At 42.3% G+C, this 23,454-nt stretch overlaps 1 protein-coding gene across 6 annotated transcripts in view; it reads left to right on the top strand.

The window, feature by feature from the left end:
- The window catches only part of NEDD4L (NEDD4 like E3 ubiquitin protein ligase), a 296,429-nt gene that overhangs the window by 105,029 nt on the left and 167,946 nt on the right, over nt 1-23,454 (top strand). For 5 of the 6 annotated variants that reach the window (XM_075932622.1, XM_006116559.4, XM_006116558.4 and 2 more), the window contains exon 3: nt 23,093-23,174. Coding sequence is in view for 3 of the 6 variants with exons in the window: in XM_006116559.4 (XP_006116621.1) it covers nt 23,093-23,174 (82 nt within the window). In the remaining 3 variants the exon portion in view is untranslated. Of the gene's footprint in view, nt 1-80; nt 104-23,092; nt 23,175-23,454 lie in introns of those variants that run through there. The other variant, XM_006116561.4, reaches the window with a different exon arrangement.

Here is a 23,454-nt window from a genome sequence, read left to right as displayed (position 1 = left end):
GCTGAGGCCTGTAAAATAGATTTGGGATTTATATTATTACAACAGGCTTTTGCTACTCTTGGATATGGTACGCTGCTGGGTCTAATTATGAGCAAGGAATAAGGTAAGGACAAAAGTTGTTAATGTTTTCTTGAATGTAAATGCTTTTTTATTTGAGACACAAGGTGGGTGAAATATCTTTTATTGGATCATCTTTTGGTGCGAGACAGGCTTTTTACACGGAGCTGCTCCTCAGGTTCCTTGAGCGCCATCAGTAGGAGCTCCATGCTTTGTTTTCTGAGTGGTATGTGAGACTTACATAACACTGAAAACACAGTCTGCCTTATTTCGTATCTGAAAGGTTCCAGAATATGCTTGGTGTGACATAAACACCATAGAGACAATCTGTACCCTGAAGAGTTTATACTCTAAATAGAAAAGACAAAGTGCAGTAGAAAAATACAAGCAAAATTGTTTGAGGTGATATTTCTTAAGTATTATGTGTGTGACTAATCCTTGTGCTTTTTTGTGTTTTCCTGCAATATGGCTAAGCAAAAGAAATGCTTACAGTGACAAAACAGCGTAATTTTAATAAGCATCTTGTCTTATTAAGACTGCGTTTTTATTCATGACTTCTAATAATTACTTTTTCTACTAAGTTTTCACTTTGCTCGTAAAAATGTTTTCTGTTCATGTTTAGAAGTTCATGAGTATTAACTTTAAAATCGTGTGTTGCAATGTATTTGCCTTATTTTAAAAAAATCTTCCAACAAAACATAGCGCTCTGTCTTTTGCAAATACTGATCACGAATACAGCTGGACTATACGAAAAACAAAGCTACCTTTTATATGTGTTTAGATGAGCTGGCAAAATAATTCCTTGGAGTTATTTTCCCCACCCCAGGTGTAACAGGCAGATGCTGTTTTGGAAGGGATCCCTGAAAATTCTTCAGAGCATTTAATATTTAACTGAAGTTCGAATTAAGATACGTGACTCCAGCTAATGTTAATTGCATAGTTGAAGTCAATATACCTTGATTCGAACTTTGGCACTATTCCCACTGAGGGAGTTACTTCCCTTTATTCCTTGTGAGGAGTAGGAGTGCTGGCGCTGAAGGGGGTACCCTCAATGATTAACCACAACATCACTTTTTCAGTTTAAGTGCAATGTTAGATCTACCTCAAACCCAAATACCCTTGGCCCGCTTTCTTTCTGCCCCTTCTTAGAGGCCCTGCTCCACCTTTTCTCTGAGACCTCACCTGCTTACTCCATCCGCTTTTCTCCCCCATCCTGACTCACTTTCACCAGGCTGGGGTTAGGGGGTTGGGGAGCAGATTCTGATCTTGGGCCAAGGGGTTTGGAGTGTGGGAGGGGCTCTGGGCTGAGCCCAGGGTGGGGATTGGGGTCCAGGAGGGCTTTCAGGGTGCAAACTCTGGGAAGGAGTTTGGATGCAAACTCACATCTGGGGCTGGAGCCCGGGTGTAGAAAGAGGTTCAAGGCTGGGACAGGGGTTCAGGAAACAGACTCTGTTTGGACACGGTTTAACTGAGATGGCTTCCAGGTGGTGGAGCAGTGGGGTTAAGGCAGGCTTACTCTTGCCCTTGCCCTGACCCTGCACCACTCCTGAAAGCAGCTGGCATGTACAACAGTGGCTCTGTGGCACCATGTGCTGCACCTCATCTACAGGCAATGAGCCCTCACAGCTTCTACTGGCCACAGTTCCCATTATTGATCAGTGGGTGCAGCGGGAGTGATGTCTGCAGGCAAGGACAGCATGTGGAGACCCCCTACTCTGCCTTTCTCAGAGGCTGAAGGGACATGCCAGCCACTTTCAGGAGAAGCAGTTAACACAGGGATGATTACTCAAGCCATCACAGGTTAGGCATTTTAGAACGTATTGCTCAAAGAATTAAATTTAAGCATAAGAAGGAAATGCAAATTAAGAAATGCACAGACCAGTCAAAAAACCAAAAATACCCCACTTTGCAAGTATTAAAAGAAGTAACAACAATAACCCATGTATGGGTTGGGTTGGGAGAGGAGAGTAAAGGACAGTGTGTGTTTTGTGAATATAACAGAGACATACAGAGTGTGTGTGTGTGTGACAGAGATTTGCATTGCCAAGCTCTCTCTATTCTTTTCTCTCTGTGTGCAGATAGGGTAGGAGGAGGGGCACCCTGACATCAGCACCCGTCCTTTCTCCCTCCCTCACCCTGCATAGCAAGCAGGAGGCTCCAAGGCAGAGGGCAGGAGCAGCATGACAGTGTGTGGAGGGACAACTGAAGTGCCAGTGCTTGAAAGCTTCCTAGCCAAACCAGTCAGGATCACCTGTCAGAAGTGCCAAGTTCTGCCAGTAGATCCTAATCTATTGGTTGGTGACCACCGATTTAACAGGTCCTTACTCGACCTGATAAATCGAATGCTAGAAAATTGACCTCTGGAGCGTTGATCCACTGGTAAAATATAGATATGGCATGATTGTTTATAAAAATGAATTCAGTTGCCTCCCTCATGGCTGTCACTAGAGGAGAAATACAGTTTGGTTACTTGTGCCAGGTGAGGTGTATAATTGTCAACATTTTAAGTGTTTTAGGGTGCAGTTCCGAAGCTTCTGAAAAATTACTTGAGTTGTACTCTCTTCTGTTGAAAAACTGGATAGAGTTCAGAGAAGAGCCACAGGAATAATTAAAGGGTTAGGAAACCTGCCTTTCTGTGATAGACTGTAGGAGCCCTGTTTATTTATCTTAATAAAGAGAAGGTTAAGGGATGACTTGATGATAGCCTGTAAGTATTTAAATGTGCTCTTTGCTCCAGAAGAGAGAGGAATATAAAATGAACTTGAAACTGAAGCTAGACAAATTCAGACTGGAAATAAGGTGTACATTTCTGACAGATTGATTAATTATTGGAACAGTTTACCAGGGATCATAGTGAATTCTTCATCACTGACCATTTTTAAATGGAGATGGATTTTTTTCTAAAATCTGTGCTAGGAATTATTCTGGCGAAGTTCTGTGGCATGTATTAGATATGTCAGAGTACATGTTCAAAATGGTCCCTTCTGGCCTTAAATGAAATTTTTTAAATGAATTGAGATGCCTGTTTCCTAGAACTGGAAGGGACCTTTAAAGATGTTGCCCCAGATCCCTAAATGGCCTTCTCAAGGACTGAACTCTCAACCCTGGGTTTAAGCAGGCCAATGCTCAAATCACTGAGCTATCCCTCCCACTTGGAGTCTGTGAATCCTGCCATGCCAGCAGGATAGCATAGAGGGAATTTGGACTGCAACTTTGTCCCAGCTTAAGCTAGTTCTTGCATTCACCATTGGGCATACCCTGTGGTTTGGGAAACGATGGTGCAAGGGACACTTCTCAGTATGAACTAACTAGAGCCTGAGAATCACTTTCCCTATAGCTTCTGGAAGGTTTTATATATAGTCTATTAAATGTTAGCACTTGTTTTCCATAGACATGATCCAATGAGATCTCAGCGAAGGTAAATAGTAACTCTTTTTACACAGTAGGGGTACGTCTAGACTACATGCCTCTGTCGCCAGAGGCATGTAGATTAGGCTACCAGGCATAGGAAAATGAAGTGGCAATCAGCTGTTTGTCGGCTTAGCACGGCAGCCATGTAAATTTAAATGAAGCGGCGATTATTTAAATCGTTGCTTCATTTTCCTATGCCTGGTAGCCTAATCTACATACCTCTGGCGACAGAGGCATGTAGTCTAGACGTACCCTAGGAAAACAAACACATGAAGGTTAAGTGACATGACTAAGGCTAAAAGAGTCTTTCAACACCGTGAACAAAATTCAGGACTGTCTTGCTCTGTGACACATTGACACTCTTGCACTTAAGTTTGGCTACCAAGTCAAAGGGGGCACGGTGGCATCCCTTTCTTCCACAAATAATAAACTGGCCATGTATCTCATGAGTCCTGAAGGCCAATCTGTGAGGTAGAAATATATTGTTAATGAGCAGAAGTACTGAGTTCACATTTATGGATTCCCCAAAACCAGGGGACAGGGAGTCACAACTGTGGGATTTGTGTGTCCCAAACACCACCTCTAGAAAAAGTGACCAAAGTCTACGAATATGCTTGGGAGAAATAAACGGTGTAATATTAACATTCCCCGTTACGATACTTGGGGATTTGTAGAGAAGGGTGTGTGACAGAGCAAGAGGGACCTTCAGAATTGCCTTCATTGGAGAAAAATGGTGTAAGGGGTTAAGTCAAAGTAGCTTCCAGATAATATCTACAGGAAGGTCTCCCAGCCAAGAGCAGGCTGAATGGTGGATGCCTCAGCAGGAAAATTCCTCTCTGCCTTCACTGAGTCCAGCACATCAGTCTGTCACTAGTCAGAATCACATGACCTGTGGTGGTCACTGGAGAAGATTGAAGAGTATTGGGCAGCACAAAGGCTTTCCTAATAAGTGATATAAGATGGCGTGAGGTTATTAATACCCTGTAACGTTTCAGAGCAAATTTAGTAACTCCCTTGCCTAACCTCTTGTGTCAATTGTCATGAATAGGTTTTTAGCAAACTTGAGATTTTCAATAAATTGTTGGGCGTGGCTTCTTTTTTCTTTCTCCCTTCTGAGCCTTTTCTGGTGGTGGGAGCAAATCTCACCGCCTATGTTAACTGACTCATGGTAGTGGTGCTTGGGCTAACATGATACAAATAGCTGTTGTTGATGTTGTTTTGACATTAGGGTACATTCCCTCCCTAAGCTTTATAACTGGACCCGGAGCCTCCACATAGCTGTTTTTAGCATGCTAGCACAAGTGCATAGACCCAGGCTGTGCAACAGCGCTCCCTGCAGTTGTGTAGATATATCATCAGGGGCTCACAATTTTCCCCTTGCCTCCATAACCCCTGGGGTCTTTGTAAACAAAAGCTGACATTCTCCTAAGAACGTGTAGTTCTTGAAGCAGGGATTTAAGAAACAATGCCAAATGCTGTGAGAGTTGGAAAAACTGTAATAAATAGAAAATAACTGAGTATTTTCTGGGGCTTCTCAAGAAGTCTTGCTCTAAAATTTTAGATCTCAGAACTCTTGCTGCTGCTCTTTTGACAACACTCCAATGCCCTCCTTGCAATTATGCTCCTAATCATTTCATTTGCATGCTATTCTTCAACTGGGTTCTGTTTGTTTCCCCTCCAGGGACTCTTATCAGAAGATACAAAGTGCTGTTAATTTGAGCATGCTTCGATATTTGCTTTGCATTATTGTAAATAGCTTAATGATAATCCACTTGGGATCAGACATTTTACAACCAATCCCCTACCTTTCTCCCTCTGCCACCACTTTGATGATAATGGAGTACCTGTCATGGCCTCTGATTTTAAATCCTTTCCTTGTTCATTGAATTAATGATGTTTATACCAAAAGGCTTTAGATTAAACATCTAAGCAACAATACAACTGTTAAGCACAGCTATAATGTCTAACTTGAAAAGAGAAATCTCTCTCTCCCCTCTTTGTACAAGTACAGAGGCCCGCATGTTCTGTTCATGGATAACCCTGAAACAAACTGATAGAAGAGTAACGTTACAAAAACAGTTTTATTATTATTATTGGGAACCTTACTGTTCTGCTATAGTTTGCTCCAGGGATATTCATGATGATTACCCCTGTTCTGGTATAGAGAACTTGAATTGAAATATTTTTCTAATCTTCCTTGTCCTAAATTTCATGCTTCTATGAACATTTGTTACACTTCAGTTTTCCATCCTTGAGCAGAGAATGCCTTTATTAACAATAATACTACAATAGGGAAAATATAATTAACTACCAGAGTCCTTTCCAGGAGCAAGGACTAATGCATTCACGGGTGGTGAGGGAGTTGGCTGATGAGATTGTAGAGCCATTGGCCATTACCTTTGAAAACTCATGGCGATCGGGGGAGGGCTTGGATGATTGGAAAAGAGCAAAATGTAGTGCCAGTCTTTAAAAACGGAAGAAGGAGAATTCGGGTTATCTATAGACCAATCCTTCTCACTTAAGTCCCTGGATAAATAGAGCAGGTCCTTAAGGAATCAGTTTTGAAAAACTTTAAGGAACAGAAGGTGATCAGCAACAGTCAACCTCAAGTCACCTAGGGCAAGTCATGACTGACCAATCTAATTGCCTTCTGTGATGAGAGAGCTGGATCTGTGGGTACAGTGAAGGTGATGGATGTGATATTCCTTGACTTAGCAAAGCTTTTTATACGGTCTTGAACAGTGTTCTTGCCAGCAAATTAAAGTAGTATAGCTTAGATGAAAGGACTATAAGGTGGCTAGATCGTCAGTTGGCAGCTGGTATCATGCAGAGTGCCCCACTGGTCAGTCCTGGCACAGGTTTTATTCCAAGTCTTCATTATTGATCTGGATGGTAGTTTGTGGATGCCACTAAGCTGTGGGGAGAGGTAGATATGCTCAAGAGTAGGATAGGGCCCAGAGTGACCTAGACAAATTAGAGGTTTGGGCCAAAATATATCTGAGGTTCAACAAGGACAAGCGCAGAGTTCTGCACTTGGGGCAGAAGACTCCTATGCACTGCTACTGGCTGGGGACTGGCTGGCTAAGCAGCAATCTGGCAGACGAAGACCTGTGAATTAGAGTGGATAAGAAGCTGGATATGAATCAACAGTGGACCCTTGTTGCCAAGAAGGTTAATGGCATATTGAACTGAATTAGTAGGCGCATTGCCAGCAAATGAAGAGAAATGATTATTCTCTTGTATTTGGCACTAGTGAGTATTGTCTAGTTTTGGATCTCCCACTACAGAAAGGATGAGGACAAATTGAAGAGAGTCCAGTGGAGGGCAATGAAAATGATTAGAGCACATGACTTATGAGGAAAGGCTCAGGGAACTGGGCTTATTTAGTCTGCAGAGGGGAAGTATGGGGGGGAGGGCAGGGGATTTGATAGCAGTCTGCAGCTACTTGAAGTGGGGGGAGCTGGGAGGGGGGATTTCCAAAGAAGATGGAGAGAGACTATTCTCAGTGGTGTCAGATGACAGAGCAGGAAGCAATGGTCTCAAGTTGCAGTGAGGGAGATCTAGGTTGCATATTAGGGAAAAATATTTCACTAGAAGGGTGGTGAAGCACTGGAATGGGTTGCCAAAGGCAATGGTGTAATCTTTATCCTTACAGGTTTTTTCAGGCTTGACAAAGCACTAGTCGGGATGATTTAGTTGGGATTGGTCCTGCTTTGAGCAGGTAGTTCGACTAAACGACCTTCTGCGTCTCTTCCAACCCCAATCTTCCATGACTCTATGAAAGAAGAAATACTGATAAAACACTGTTTGTTAAAAAACAAGTAGATGTCTTGATTTGGTTGGATGTCACAAATGAAATTGTAATTGCCAGTTTTAAGAAATATCAAAACTATTATTGTCCCTTCTTATGTGGAGATGGCTAAAGTGGTGTAGTAAAATGCTTTGGGGAAAAAAAGCACCTGGGGGAACTTAAAAAAACAACAAATGGTCTGATAGTTTATAAAGTGCTAACAAAACATGGAGATGGTATCATGAGTTTTCATGGGCACAGTGGTAAAGGGCATCTCATTCATTGAGGAACAGTTGCTGAGATTGTAAACAAAAGTTGGAGGCTGTTTGGGTGGGGTTAGACATATAAGAAGACAAAAGCTAGCATGTTTACCCTCCAGAACAGGAACTCTTATTTTAAAAGAAACCTGTGATAGCCTAAGTGGTACTTGGTCTGTCATGAACTGAGAGTTAGAAATAATTTAGAATCTGTCAGCTAACTTGAAGCGGTCTACATAACAATGACGTTAAAGTTCTTTGCAAAGCACAATATGTAACTTGGAGCATAGAAGAGTTGCCTTGCTTTGAAATTAACCTTATGAACACAAGAACAACCATATTGGGTCAGACCAAATGCCATCTAGCCCAGTATCTTTTCTTCTGGCTGGGATCAGTGCCATGTGCCCCAGCAGCAATGAACAGTACAGGTAATCAGACTGGCAAACCCATTTGTAAAGTTTCTGTGAATTTTTTTAGTGTTGTAGATATCTGAAAACTCTCATCTGTTACGGACTGGTAACATTTTATTTGCGTATTCATTATTTGCATAATGATATGCAAATACGCAAATAAAATGTTACCAGACCATAATGGATCAGAGTTTTCAGATATCTACAACACAAAAAAATTCACAGAAAGAATTCCCCTCTGGCTGCTGGGTGAGACAGCCCTCCCTCGGGCGACTGGTGCCTGAAGAGGGAGGGGGTAGGGGACATTTGGGGCACCATATTTAGCAACTTTAGAAAATCTGACAGGTGTATAGGAGGTGGTGCCCCTAAGTGCAACCCCCAGTCACATTTGCCCCCCCCCCTCCTGCCACAATGGGGTGGGGTAGTTGCCATTGTACCTCTCCCTCTCCTGTACAGCCCCTCCCCTGTGTGTCTCCCTTCCCCAGCCAGGCCGCTCTTGCTCCCACAGTCTCCTCCCAGCCTCCTTTCCTCTCCCCCAAGTTTACTTCCATTGCATCCCTGCTCCCATCTGCCCCATAAGTCTTTCCTGAATCCCCCAACCTCCCTTCAGCGCTTCCTGATTCGCCCTCCTGCCCCCGCCTCACACATTCCTGTTCCCCCTTTATCCCCTTATCTGCCCTCACTCGTCTTCTGCCTCCTCCCAGCTCCTCCCAGGGCTGGCTCCCCCACCTCACACATGCTGGGAGCTTCCCTAGGGCAGGGAATTGCAGCTAGCTCCTCAGGGAGCAGCTTGGGGCCAAAACCTCCCCCTGCAGCCTGGGGGGGACCACTCCTGGGAGGGTGTCTCTTACCTATTCCCCAAGTATTACTTGCCTTTGGGTAGGGACTGGCCAGGCTGGGGCCACTGCCCTGGGAGAGACTCCCAGGGAGCAGTGGGACTGGCCCTGCTGGAGATTCCCTTTCCCAGCTGCAGCCCCACAGCAGTCTTCCTCCTGACCCCCCTCCCCCACCTTGGTAGACACACCAAATTTTGGAAAAGCCTCTTTCGAAAGTAAATTGGAAAAAGATATGCAATTTGTGCACTGCAGATTTTTTTTCCAACTTAACACTGTAGTGTAGACCTAGCCATTGAGAGTGGGGCAGAGGCTTAAAGGTGAAAGTTGAGCATAGACTCTGAAAGGTACATCAGTAGAGATGAATGGATTGGATCAATGGATAGATGTGTGAAATGAATGAATGTGCCTCAGGTGCTGACACATGGGGTTAGGTTTCTTCTGAAGAGTATTATTTCACGTTCATTTTCAAGATAACCAAAATTCATGTTAAATCAATGTGGATTATTTTGGAAGAGTAAAGACTCTGATTTATGTAAGGATAACAAAGATATTTTCCTGATAATGAACTTGGGTGAGTTTTATTAGTGCCAATTAAAAATTGTAGTCCTTTCTGAAATTCTCTTTAGATTAAAAGACCTTGAATCCCAAGAAAAACTGAGTTCAATACATTTTTTTTCTTGTGTGTTTAATGCTATAAGTGTTTGCTAATGGTGGTTTTGTCACAAAATAAGTGCATGTTTTTATTCACAAGAGTAACAGTGGAGAAACATGAATTCTTCTTGGCAACAAGTATTGTAAAGCGCCATATTTGGTAACAGTGTAAAATGATATACCATTCTTCCTGAAGTTTTTTTAAACTGATCCAGATAGCTACAGGTTGGAATAAAATAGTTCTGGAGGCTTAACTATCCTGGGAAGATGGCTACTGATAATTGACACATCCCACATTTTTTGATCGCTAACCTCCTGACGGTTTTTGGTATGGCTAGTGATGGTGCCCCAGTGCTCTTACTCGTCAACCAATGTTCTGATCTTACAGTCTCTCCAAACAACTAGATTCTTGCTTCGATGCATAGTCCCACTCACTTCATCTAGGGTTGCTGGATGCTATGCACCCATCAGTTGGACCTGTTATTTAGCTGCCTAAAATGTGAACATAAGAGCCTAACTTAAATAACCAGTTTTTAAAAAAGTTACCCAGATACCTTTAGTCCCCTTATTGAAGGTGCCTCTGCTTAATTTCTGGGAAGATCCTGTGTGCTGCAATCTAGCCCCAGAGACTACAATTCCCATGAGCCCTTGAGGAAACCAGGAAGCAAGGTTTTTCCGGGGGTGGTGGTTCTGGCTCTCTTCATGTGTGTGGAGAGAGATTCTCAGCAGTCTGTGGACTCTTCCCTTTGTTTTTGGAAAAGAGGAGCAACGCTGCTGTGGAGGAGTTTTAGCCAGTCCAGAAGCTGTTAAGTTGCAGCTACAGACTTGGATTCAGAGCCTTTGGGACTGGAATCTAGCAGGCTGCTTCTGATTGCCCTTTGGCTGTACCTGTGGCTAGAAGTACTATTCTGCACCCAGAAGGAGACTATAATCATCCACTCCAGCTGCAAAATCTTCAAGTGCACCCACACAAGCAAGAGTATGGTACTGAGAGTCCTGAGGAGTGCATACTCTGGGGTGTGATAAACAGGGTCAATACAAATGCCAGATACGTTCCTATTATTTCTATGTACTTTGTTAGTGTTATTCACTGTTAATCTGTTAAACTCTGTTGCTTTAAGTTGTTAAGTAAAGGCTGTTCTTTCTACTGTATACTATTTCTATACTATAGTATACTATAGATGTATACTATTTATGACTTGTAATTGTTCTGGAGCTAGATCCAGATTACTACTGGAATAATTTTATTCCTGGAGGCTTCCAAAGCACACCAGTATTTTTTTTCAGGGCCAGCCAGATGGAGGCACAGCGATTATATGTTCTTTATGAGCAAGGGGGTGGATAGGGTTTCCACATCTAAACATAATCACCACTGGGGTACTCAGAATCTCCTTCTATGTTAAAACCATCAGGCGCCCAGCACACCTGTGAGTGTGACCTGCTCCCGAGTAAACTGGGGAGGAGGGAAGGGGTTACATACCTTTTTTGGGTTATCTAAAAAAAAAATCTAACTAATCTGAACATTAGTCAGACATATTCTAGTCACCGAGAGCTTATGTAATTGCAGCATAAAGAATTGCCTAATTACAGTCCTAGTTACTGAAAACCCTGTCATGTCATTTGAGAAATTTGTCATAGAATCTTTGGAGCACACTGATTTGTCATTGACTCATTGGAACATATAATGCATTGGACCAAATGTCATCAAAGGTACCTTGGATCTGAAGAATGAACCTGAGTATGAATGAAATGTTTGTTCAAATGGAGCTTTTTTAGGGGGGGTGGGGTGCGGAAGGGAAGGGGCTTGGCATGCATGGGGGTTTTATGCTTGTGTTTTTTGTTTTTGTTTAAAAGAATAAATTAGTGTTTTTTCCAGGTAGTTATTTTTCTTCAGTTGTGCTGTAATTTATTCTTTTCTGACTTTTAAAAAATGAGTTTGTTAGTTTATTCTATGGATATTGTATTTTTAATATCAATATTTAGAGGGCAGATTCATTCTTGTTGTTTGAAAGTTATTTCAAGAGACCATGCCAAAGTGGGGAAAGTAGTCTTATAGTCCCTCTTCTAATGCGTCTCCAAGCTTCACTGCCTTTGATAAGTTTGGAAGTCACCTACAGTGTAATGGAATATGCATGCACTTGAAGTAACAATGGTGACTCACCTTCTTGCAACTGTTCTTTGAGATGTGCTGTGTATGTCTGTTTTATACAGCTCACCTTCCTTCCACAGTGCACTGGAGCCTACCGTTGATTTACAGTGTGAAGGGACTGAGGGAAGGACATGTTAGTTTCATCCTGGATACCAGGGTGGGGAATAAAAAGAAGGTGACCCACCAGGGTTAGTGCCTGGTGGGCTGCCTTCATTATATTTATCCACACTTCGGCAGGTATCAGGTGATCGCAGCTCTTGTTGGCCGTGGATTATTGTTTGCAGCCAATGGGAATAGTGGATAAAATTCAAGTGGCTCGGTAATTATAATTTACATTCATTAGGATGTCATTCTGGTGCAACTATATTACTACTTTCATTCTTTGTAACAAGATGTTAAGCATGTAAGGAAATGCACTGGTGGTTTTTTGTTTTGTTTTGGAAGTAACCAAATACACATTGTTTTATATTCCCTCAGTGTTTATCATATTTTATTGCATTAGTTCACACCACACAACATAGGCTCTGGCTTCGTCCAGAACTGCGGGAGGAGGTGCTCACCCCAACTCGCCACCCGTGCCTTCCCTCTTTCTCCCACTGCCCCGTGTCTTCCCACCCCCTCCCTCAAGTGCATCCCATCCTTGTTCCTCCTCTTCCCTCCCAGAGCTTCCTGCTTTCTGCAAAGCATCTGCTTGCAGTGGCCGTGAGGCTTAGGGAGGGAGAGGAGTGGATCACCAGGGCTGCTGTGGGTGCACTGAAAGGGATGGGGAGAGCTGGCTGCCGGTGGGCACTAAACACCTAATAATATTTTTCTGTGGGTACTCCAGGCTTTACCACATATGGGCCCAATCCTGCTAACACTTACTCAATGCAATACTCTGTAGTAACTTTTCTCCGGGTATCTAGACAACACCTTGATTAGGTGTAGGAAATTGAAGATAATTTTCTGCTTGGTTTATCTGAAGTTGAACAGAAGAAAGTTATTGATTCTCTAGTGTTTGAAAAATTATTCTCCTTGAAAAATATTCTCTTTATTTAGTCTGTAATTTTGCAGACTAAATTTTGGCTGGGATGAGCCTTTGTTATGAAGTTGATTATTTTGTGAAAGTAACATAGGTATGTTTTGATACTCTTCCTGATCCACTGCAAATTGTTGGCAGTAGTAAAAACAGGCCTTTTTCCTTTCATTGAGAAGACCACTTACAGAAATATCTATTAAGTGAGTAAATACATTTTTAAAGGGTTTTCTGAAAGGCTCTTTAACCATTGAAGGTTTCTGAGGATAGGGTGATCTTCCCATCTCTGTGCTATCTCAAAGTGGAAGCTACTGGCCATATCTAGGAGAAACCGAATTTTTCAGAGTGAAAGTGAATTTTGATCCCAAGCTTAATTTCAAGATCAGATGTGCTCACTTGATGTGCAGTGACCAGCCCTGCAAAACCAGTGGTTGGTACCTGACACTCAAGCTGGATTTGCATCTCCTTGCATATATCCAGCCAGAATAGATGCAGTGGGAAGCCTAGAGCACAGAACAGGGTGGTAAAGCAAGGCAGCCAGCCAAACTCTATATGGTGAGACTGTGGAAAGGAATTGTTTTGGTGTAAAAGCTTGGACATTTGAGTCCTCCAATATAGTGCTTGTCAATGTCAGTCAGTGCGGCCAGCAGTCTCGCCAAGTCCCTGGACAAGGCGGGGGAGCCCTGCTCCATGCCTGGAATGGACTAGCCTCCCCCATGCATCCCTGAGCTCTGTTGATGAAAGGGACCAAATCTCTGGCCACCACCACCACTGCAGTAGCAACAGCAATGGCTAGCGGGCCCCAGAGCAATTGTCCCCTTTCCGCTATTTCCACCCCCCTCCCCGCCCCCCGATGGTGGACCTGGCAATAGTGCCTAGTCTGTGAATTTAATAGCTAATCTGTGTCTATGTACCTGAAATTACATATTAGATGGTAGAATTTTCTATATCTATACTTCTTCCCCTCCCTTATTAAAGAGAGAAATTGTACTCCTTTTGGTCAGTATAGCGATTAAATAATCTGAAGTGTGTAAATGTGGGAGCAAAATTAAATGGGGTTTTTGGAGCAGCTAGCCAAGTAGCCTGAACAGTGGCGTGGTTTTTTTGTTTGTTTTTTAAATCTGCTACACAGTTTTGTCAGGATAAAAGGTGACTTGTTACAACAGGGGTGGGCAATAATTTTTTGCTGGGGGCCACTTCAGAAATTTTTGAAGTGGCCCTGGGCTGCACCAGAACAGGTGGGGCCTCAAGCAGAAAGGACGGGGCCAGGATACTTCCCTGCTTCCCCATCCACAGACCATGATTGGTCGGGGGGGGGTGGGCCGTGTGAAGTCTTTGCCTCCCCTTCTCCCTGAGGTTCCCCATGGTCGCCCATGCCCCTGGCGTGGGAGGAAACTTCGTGTGCTCCCCCTGAGGACAGGGAAATGCATGAAGTCTCCTCCTGTCCTGCCAGGAGCGGGTGGTGCTTCTAAGCCTCCACAGGCTGGATAAACCCATTTGATGAGCCAGATCCAGCCCTTTTCCCTACCCCGTGTTACAGTCTCAATAAACGTTATGGATTTTACAGCTACACTTGCAACATACTACAATCTCAGTTGCCTATTCCCAGTAAACTCCAATTAGGTTGCCAGTAAACAACATTTGCAGCTGATTGCAGATTTTCAGGCTGCTGTTATTAACAGAGAGAGGTTGGGGGGGGGGAAGTACTTCTGTAGTTTAATGATGTATGATCTAGGATGTAACATTAACCATGAAGCATGAAACATTTTAAAATATTATATTTGATCAAACTTGCTTTATCATGGAAACGGTGCTCTTAGAGTTATGTTATGAAACCTTTTAAACAGTCAGATCCCGTTTATAGTCCTTAAAATATTGGCACTAGTTCTGAAAAAAGAGTAACTTCAAAATAAGTTAGTTTTCTGGTTGTACTGAAACTTTCTGATTTATTACATTAACATACATAACCAGTGATAAGAGCTAAATGTAAATGCAAATCAAAATACACAAATACATTTCTGCTTGCAACTTGTCTAGTTCTTACTAGAAGGAATATTACATGTTAATATTTTAGATTTAGTTTTCAACCAACAAAAAACAAAATATAACACATTTCTTAAAGCTGACGGTGATTTTTTTTTTTTGTAAACAAGTAGTTGAATTATTTGAATCCCAAACTCTTTACTGTTTTCACAAATAAAAATGCTGATTTTATCCATTTTGAGTGTATTTGATTCCTGGCATTTTTATTTATTTTAGCTTGAATGTTGTAAATTTGGAAGTTGAGGGTTTGTTCTCCTGTTGATAGTTTTTTAATCCAGTTGTGGATCAGAGCCAATGTCACATGACTTAAATGATCAGAAAACAAATACTGAATACTGTACTAAAAAGATCAAATGAACAATTCATAAAAAAATCAAAAAAGCTGACAATGTATTGATGAATTTTTGTTGTTTTGTTGTTTGGCTGAAAAATATATTAATCGAAATCAGGATTTTCATGGAATCCAATCACAAAACATAAAAAAGGGGTTTAAACACCTAGTTTTGAATAGTATTCATTAATAGCTTGACGAGTACTAATTATTTGCCCTTAGTAATGATGGGCTGAATGCTTCTGATTTTACATCTTCTGCAGCCCAACTGAAGTCAGGATAGAACTTGGCCTATTTTGTTCACAGCCTTGGTTATGCGAACACAAAATCTGTAAACTTTCAGCTGTGACTTTCAGCTGTGGCTGAAGGATCTTTGATAGTAGGACATCTCCATTACCACACCATGAGACCCTCTGGCCTGGACTCTCGGGTACTGAGCCCAGCACCAAGCTTAAGGAAGAGTTACTGAGAGTCACTTGACCCAGAGGGAGGGATGGGGCCCTTCAGCTGTTCACAATCACCTCTCCCTCGTTTTCCCCAGATGAGGTATTGGTATCAACAGATGTGTCCTCACAGCAAGATGACCACAAGGCCTACCAGGATTTATTAAAGCAGGTAGCCTTGAACTTGGGTAAACAAGCAGAGATAATTAAGATGGTGTTTCGCTCTAGTTCTCTCTGGCCTTTAAGTTGCCGAGTCCTGGTATGGGGTTGTATCCCCAGGACTTCCTCCCTATCATCCAGCAGCCATCTGCAGGCTTAGTCCCTGTTCCATACTAGGGATGTAATAGTGTCATCAATTAACTGATAAGCATAAGCTTATAAGTTAATGCTATAGACTCCATTCATTTCCTCTCACCTGCACCCCGCCAGTAAATTTTTTAGCAGGCTGGCTAGCTGCCTGAGACAGTCCTAACTCACGTCGGGTCCAGGACCTACCCCCACTGTGGCTCTGCATTTAAAGTGCATTTGAACCTGGGAGGTCATGCAGCCCAGCTCATGCTGGGTCTAGGAGCTCAGACCCCCGCTAGACGAGCTGCTGCCACCCCGTGCTGCTGTGTCTCTATCAGAGGCAGCAGCACAGTGCGACAGGCAGCCGGACTGTGAGCGGAGCTGGTTTTTAAACAGGCTCCCCTCGCGAGCCAGCTCCCGCCTGGCACCCCACACTGCTGCCTAAGGTACAGAATGGCAGGGGGCTCTTTGGGAGTGAGGCTGGAGTGCACTGGCTGCCAGCCCTACCCCCAGGGACGATAGAATAGTCGACTAACTGATGAGAAGTCATGAGGTTACTTGACTATTCAACGAATCGATATTTAACATCCCTACTCCATACTAGCAGCCAGCCAGAAACATCTCACTGTCCCAGTTTCTGGTCCCACTGAGCTGTCTTTGGTCCTTCTGCTCTTCCAAGCAGTCAGGTCTGCAGTCCTTTCTTCTCTAGCTCCAACTAACTGCTGCTTCATTCTGTAGCTCCTTTATATGGCCTTCTGAACCCTGATTGCTGCTTCTAGTTTGCTTGAAGCACCTCTACACTCTTCTTTTCCTCCAGCAACGGGCTTTTGGCCCTAGTTCACCCCATCACAGTAGCCATTGGTTGAGCAAGAAGAGTTTTGGAGATCTGGTCCATTACAGTGGAACATACATTATACATTATTCTTAAAAGATAAGGGACAGCTGCGTCCACATCCAACTGTCTTCCCAAAAGTAGTCTTGCAATTCGACTGCAGGCAAGCAATCTTTCTGCTGGTATTGTACCCCAAACCACATGCGAACAGAGCAGTGGTGCCTACACTTCTTTGATGTTAGATAAAACTTAGCTTTCTATATGTAAAGTATCAAATGTGGTGGCAGATCGACTCAGCTGTTCTTAGTCATAACAAAGACAATGAAGTGTCTTTCACCCAGAGGGTTTTGTCTAGGATTACCTTGTATATCCAGGCATCCAGTCTCCTGAATGCTCATTCTACAAGATCACAGGCCTCTTTGGCTGTTTTTTCTAGTGCACGTCCCTATTCAGGACATCTGCAGGGCCAGCCCTTGGTGCACACATTCTCAGTGTGCTATGCCATTGTACAAAAGGCTAGAAATGATGCTGATTTTAGCCACAGAGTCTTGCAGTTAGGGTGTTCTTGAAATCTGGACCCACCTCCTGTGCAGCTGTGCGTCGCCTGAATTGTAATGGACATATGCAAACCACCCGAGCAAAATAACCTTACTGTAATTGTTTTTCAAAAAGCGTTGCACCTGTCCATTCTCAATCCCATTTTGCATCCCCTTTAATCGGAATCTATTGGTAAGAAGAAACTGAAGGGGGCGCAGGATCTGCAAGGCCCCTTATACTGATGCTATGAATATGCAGCATCAGAGGATGCTAGAGCTAACTCAGTAGGAGAGAAGAGAGAAAAATCCCAGCAACTGTGCTCAGGGCATGCACACACCTACATTGGAATGGATGTGTGCAACAAATCTTGAAGAACAGTTACAGAAATGATGGATTTAAAAGTAGCTATTGTTCTACAAAGGAATATCACTAGGAAGTTAGTAAGACTTCAGAACTGGAATTCATCTACAAGTTTGACACTATTACTCTGGGCTTGAATAAAGACATTAACTGGTTGGCTAATTACAAGCTGATTATTACAAGCTGATTTCCCCTGCTTTTCACATCAAATGTTGTGAATTGGACACATCCAGCCCACTTAATTAGCCTCATTAGTAAGGGTCCTGGTTTCTGTTATTTCCACTCCCAACTCATCTGATGAAGTGGGTTTTACCCATGAAAGCTCATGATTCTGTTCATTTTTGTTAGTTTCTAAGGTGCCACAGGATTATTCATGGTTTAAGGTTAGTAACCATTTTTTCCCACTCGCTGAAAATGAAAGTGATAATTCAGTTATACAGAGCATGGACTGAGAGAAAGGGAGGAGTGGGTAACATTCAAATAATTGTACTTTTCTTATAAGACTGTTTCTAAACAGTTCAATGACAGACCAGCCACAAAGCATATGTTTCTTATTGCTTGTCAATCTTGCGGTGACGTTATGTGCCTGATTGTCTTAATTTCACACTTTGTACCAACCACCTATATACAGCAATCTCTGCTATTGCTTGGAATTCTAGGATTTGCTTACTGACACAATTTTTCTAAAATGAATTTATAATCATTCAGTATAAGTGTGGGGTTTTTTATGTTTCCTCCCAAATTATTTGGATCTATAAAAACTGTGTGGAAATGACAGCTCAATTGCATACATGAGTAGGAAAGCATAACTTAGAAGTTACATGAAATCATAGCTACAAAATGGACGTAGCTTGATACTATCAAAGGCAAAAAGCAGCTGTTAAATATTTGTAATATCTTTTCATTAATACTTTAAAAAAGTTAACCAGGCTACAGTCAAAATCTTTTTTTTTTCCTAATGGCTTTATTGCTTTTATTGCAGTTAGCAGACTGCTTCTATTCACTTGTTAAGGCACATGTTTAGAAATGCAAGCATGGTTGCTCATACTGTATGTAAGTGTATAGGCCAATTAGAGTATGGCCATCTCTGCTGTTGGGCCAGTGTGTTCAGTCACTGTTCTCTTCTGACTAGAAGCTACTGGATGTGTTGCACTGGAAGTCCTGAGCTGCATATTTGTGAATCACAGAGCTTTCCTCTGTGTGAGGGGAATCAAAGGTAAAGTAACTTAAGAGTGAAATCTTTTTCAAGAGTCCACATGAAACTGAAACTCCATATGTGACCAGCTGTGCACCTTCGACTGACATGTCATGCTTAATGTACATGTATAGTTTGAATGTCAGATGGATGAATGAACATCAAGTCTCTCAAGTCTTTAGTTACACAGTATATCTGGAAAGTGGAGCACCTGATTCTGATCTCTTTTATGTAAAGGTTAAGTCTATAAAATTGCATAGATCTGCTCTTCCAGGCTAAAGTTGGTATGAGCAAGGTCAGAATTTTGGATTTTTTTTAATAGTTGTATGATAATCTCTCAGTACCATTGCTCAAATGCCACCACCAGTGGTTCAACAGAGTGAGCAAGAAATTCAGCCAGTGGTGATAAGTTGGGGACAATAAAAGCAAGATATTGTGAAGGATAATTGGGCCTTACAACAGGGCTGAGGTTGAGAGGTGCCTCTGATAAGGCTGGATATTCACCTCCCCTCTGTGCAGCATCTTGCTAGGTCTAACAAAACAGCCTGATTTTCAATTAGCATCTGGCATACTCTGCATTTTTATTAGGTTACTGTGACAGTAAATATTAGACAGTAAATGTTGTGCATTAAACATCAACAGCTCCATTGAATTAGATACATTTTTTTTTGTTATCAGTGTGATGCTTTAATCTCATTTAAACCATGGTAATTAGTGTGAATTTAATTGCGTTCTAAGCAGCTCAGCTATTGACATTGCAACCATCACGGTAATGAGTATTTATTTTTTTCTTCTCTTTTCTTCACCCCACTATATTTCATTTCAAAACAAACTTCTTGTGTGATTGTAAATTTACCTGCACTTCCATAGTAAGACTATGAAGTATTTTTTAAGTTGGATTTTAGTGAGTGAAATGTAGAAGACATAAAAATGTGAAAGATTCAGAAATTCCTTTCAAATAATTTGGATATTCATCTGAATCGGTCTCATGCATCCTTTCTCCAGTCAGATCCACAGACTGTGTTGCATCTCTACAGAAAGTGGAGATGGAAGGAGTCTAGCAATCTAGCTACTCTTATGGATTTCTTTTCTCTTCAGGTGGAATGAATGTTCCAGTCCCACATTCTGGTGTAGAGTCTGTGTGAGGTGATTGTGCTTCACTGCTGTGTAGCTCTAGGACACATTACTCTTGTTGGGGCCTAGCAATTTTCTGCCACTTGAATAGTAAAGGGCAGGCTGCAGTTGACACTGCAAAGTGAATAGTTGTACTTGGAGTGGCAGAAGCTTGGTATGGAGCAGATCAGCTTCCTGGAGCATACTGGGTTCTCATCTCCTTCAGCCCTTACGAGAGCTCTTTCATATACTTTGAGCCTTCTTAGTGTTGCCATTCACTTTCAGATGTTAACTACAAACTGTATTTTCCATTTTGAAATGGCAAGGATCAGGCCCAGCCAAAGAACTTGCAGGGGGCCCGAGGTGACACACTGTGGTTGGCTGCCCAGTACAGCTGGGCGGCTCCCTGCCAGGGCAGCAAGGCAACCACATTGCCATAAGGCCAGGCCTGGCAATGATCCAGTAGAGTGATTGAGTCCTATTACAGTGCACCACCCAGTTTCCTTCCTAGGAAAATCCCCCGTGTTGGAGGGAAAATGGCCCTAGATGTTACCCTAACGCTTTGCTACCTTTTTCGATAAGGCTCTTCCCTGTAGATGAAGCAAGGAGGGATGAAAAGAGCACCAGGTATAGGGGCCATATTAGAAACAGGCTGACTTGTCTCCTTCCCAAGAGAAGAAATCAGGTTTCAAAAAAAAGAGTTTGGAGGCTAGTGGAACTGTAGCAGCTGGTCCTGGCTGCATGAGTGAGATTTTTCCCTCAGTGGAGATAAAATTAATATGAGAAGGGAATGTCAGTGGCTTGTGAGCTTTGTGGGTTTGGAAGTTTCCAAATTTGGTATTAGCCCAGCTTCACTGAGAAGGATTGGATTTGAATAGTAAATAAAGTATTTGTACAAGCCGTGGTGATGCACTCTCAATTGTCAGGCCTTGGGAGTAAGATTGGTCAGATAGACCCAGGAACTGTTGCACTGCTACGGACTGGAACATCCAAAAGAAAGGGGCATGCAGACATTTTGAAGAGACTGTAATCTTAATTCCATTCACACCTTTCTTGGCTGGTGTTGGTACGTGCGTGTTAGGGGAGATCTTATTTTTCAGTACAATTGTGACCCCTTGGCCAGTAAAGCTAATTCCAATCTCCGTTCTCATTGGCCCTTGCCAGTTGCAGTAGATCTTTACAAGAACTCAAAGGCTAGAATTTGGTCAAATATTATTTAATTAGACTATTTCACTTGTTCTGAATAAAACATTTATGTCTGTTAAATGGATATTGTGGATAATGGGAAATTGGATGAAGATCCAGAATGCAAATAGTTAATTACTTAGGCAAGTTTTGTGGATAAGGGAGAAGCGGTGGATACTTAGACTTTTGTAAGGTATTTGACATGGTCTTGCATTATCTTCTGATCAATAAACTAGGGAAATGCAACTTAGATGGGACTACTATAAGGTGGATGCATAACTGGCTATATAACCATTCTCAGAGAATAGTTATTAAGGTTCACAGTCATGCAGAAGGGCATAACAAGTGGGGTTCCACAGAGGTCTGTTTTGGAGCCTGTTCTGTTCAATATCTTCAACAATTTAGAGGATGGCGTAGAGAGTACAGTTATTAAGTTTGCAGATGATATCCAGCTAGGAGGGGTTGCAAGTACTTTGGAGGATAGGGTCAAAATTCATAATCAACACGACAGATGGTATGAGATAAACAGGAGGAAATTTAATAAGAACAAATGCAAAGTACTCCACTTAGGAAGGAACAATCAGTTTGACATATATATAATGGGAAGTGATGGTCTAGAAAGGCATACTGCTGAAAGGGATTTAGGGGGACATAATGGATGACAAGTTAAACGTGAGTCAACAGTGTGACACTGTTGCAAAAAAAAAGAAGCAAACATGATTCTGGGATTCATTAATAAGAATGTTGTGAGCAAGACATGAAGTCATTTTTCTGCTCTACTCTGTGCTGATTAAGCCTCAGTTGGAGTATTGTGTCCAGTTCTGGGCACTACATTTCAAGAAAGATGTGGAAAAATTGGAGAAGGTCTAGAGAAGAACAACAAAAATGAATAAAGGTCTAGAAAAGATGATCTGCGAGGGAAGACTGAAAGAACTGAGCTTGTTTAGTTACAAAAGAGAAGGACACGATAGCAGTTTTCAAGTATCTAAAAGAGTGTTATAAGGAGGGGGTAGAAAAATTGTTCTCCTTGGCCTCTGAGGATAGGACAAGAAGCAACGGGCTTAAATTGCAGCAAGGGAAAAACACCAGGAAAAGCTTCCTACCTTTCAGGGTGGTTAAACACTGCAATAAATTGCCTAGGAGGGTTGTAGAGTCTCCATCTCTGGAGATATTTAAGAGCAGGTTAGACAGACACCTGTCAGGGGTGATCTAGACGGTGTCTGGTCCTGCTGTGAAGATGGGAGTGGACTCGATGACCTCTCAAGGTCCCTTCTAGTTCTAGTGTTCTATGACCCTGTGAAGTTTAGATGTCTGTCTGACCATATACTTTGTTTGGATACTTAGTCATGCCACAGTATGGGGTTTGGACTATCAAGGTTATAGATTTGTGATTTTGTTGTGCTTCCTTCGTCAAGGAACTTTTAAGTTGTAACATCATCTCAGTTATTTTAAATGGTGATTTTTAGCAACATAAGGGGGCTGTATCCCCTGCTCACCAATCCCCCCCTTCACCCCTGGTGTCTAGCCAGGGGGAATGGGGTAGGAGAAGGCTGGGGATAGGTATCGGGCCGGGAGGGAGGGAGGGGGCAGGAGCATGTTGGGCATATGGGGTTTTGGGGGAAGGGATGAGGGGGGCTGAGGCGGTTTGGGCTGAGATGGCAGAGGAGACCCAGGGTGGTTTGGGGTGTATGTGTGTTGGGCTCAGATGGTGAAGGGGACATGGAGGCTTGGATGGCGGAGGGGACCCAGCTCTAGCAGTATAAAGCAGGAGTCAGAGCTGGAGTAGCCCCTGGCTGGCCACAGCAAGCTGCTGAGGACAGAGGCAGGTGTGTGTGTGTGTGTGTGTGTGTGTGTGTGTGTGTCTGATGATTTTACTGTTAGATCTTGGATTCAGAGAAGAATCTTGTTTATGTGGAAAGATTTCTTGTAAGGGGGAAGGTTCAGTTTATTTTCTGATACTGTGATCCGTCTTTAAATGTATTCTTTTCATGTGCTTGATTACATAATTTAAAATTATGTAGAATACAGAGACTGTTACCCTAGTGAACAAGTTTTTTACTAGGTGTATTTGAGACAGTTTGTGTATTATTTCTTTAATAAGTCTAAAGGAACAATTCACATTAAATTTTCATGTATTATATTTGTCAGTAAAATTATAACCTTATTAAATGTGACACCTTCTTTTTCAGTGACCCCTACGTGAAACTTTCCCTGTATGTAGCTGATGAAAACCGAGAACTTGCTCTGGTACAGACAAAAACTATAAAAAAGGTAGGTGCTGGGTGGTTCTTATTTCACAGAGTTCTGGAACTATTGAGACTGCTGGAGCATGCTTTTTAGCTACATGATATTATAGCATTGATTTAAAGATATTGTCCATTAATGTTTGTATGCATACTGGAGAAAAATCTTTCCTTTTTTTTTAAATCAAACTCTCCCAAGTCAGTGCACACATCTGCCTATAGCCAAGTGCAGACAGTGAACCATATAATAACTTCTCTATACCAAAAAAGTCTCAGCTGAGGTTTAGTATGTTGAATTGCAACGTTGC

This window comes from Pelodiscus sinensis, chromosome 6, assembly GCF_049634645.1.
Source record: "Pelodiscus sinensis isolate JC-2024 chromosome 6, ASM4963464v1, whole genome shotgun sequence".
In the NCBI taxonomy this organism is placed as follows: domain Eukaryota; kingdom Metazoa; phylum Chordata; order Testudines; family Trionychidae; genus Pelodiscus; species Pelodiscus sinensis.
This window is presented reverse-complemented; position numbering and strand designations above follow the sequence as displayed.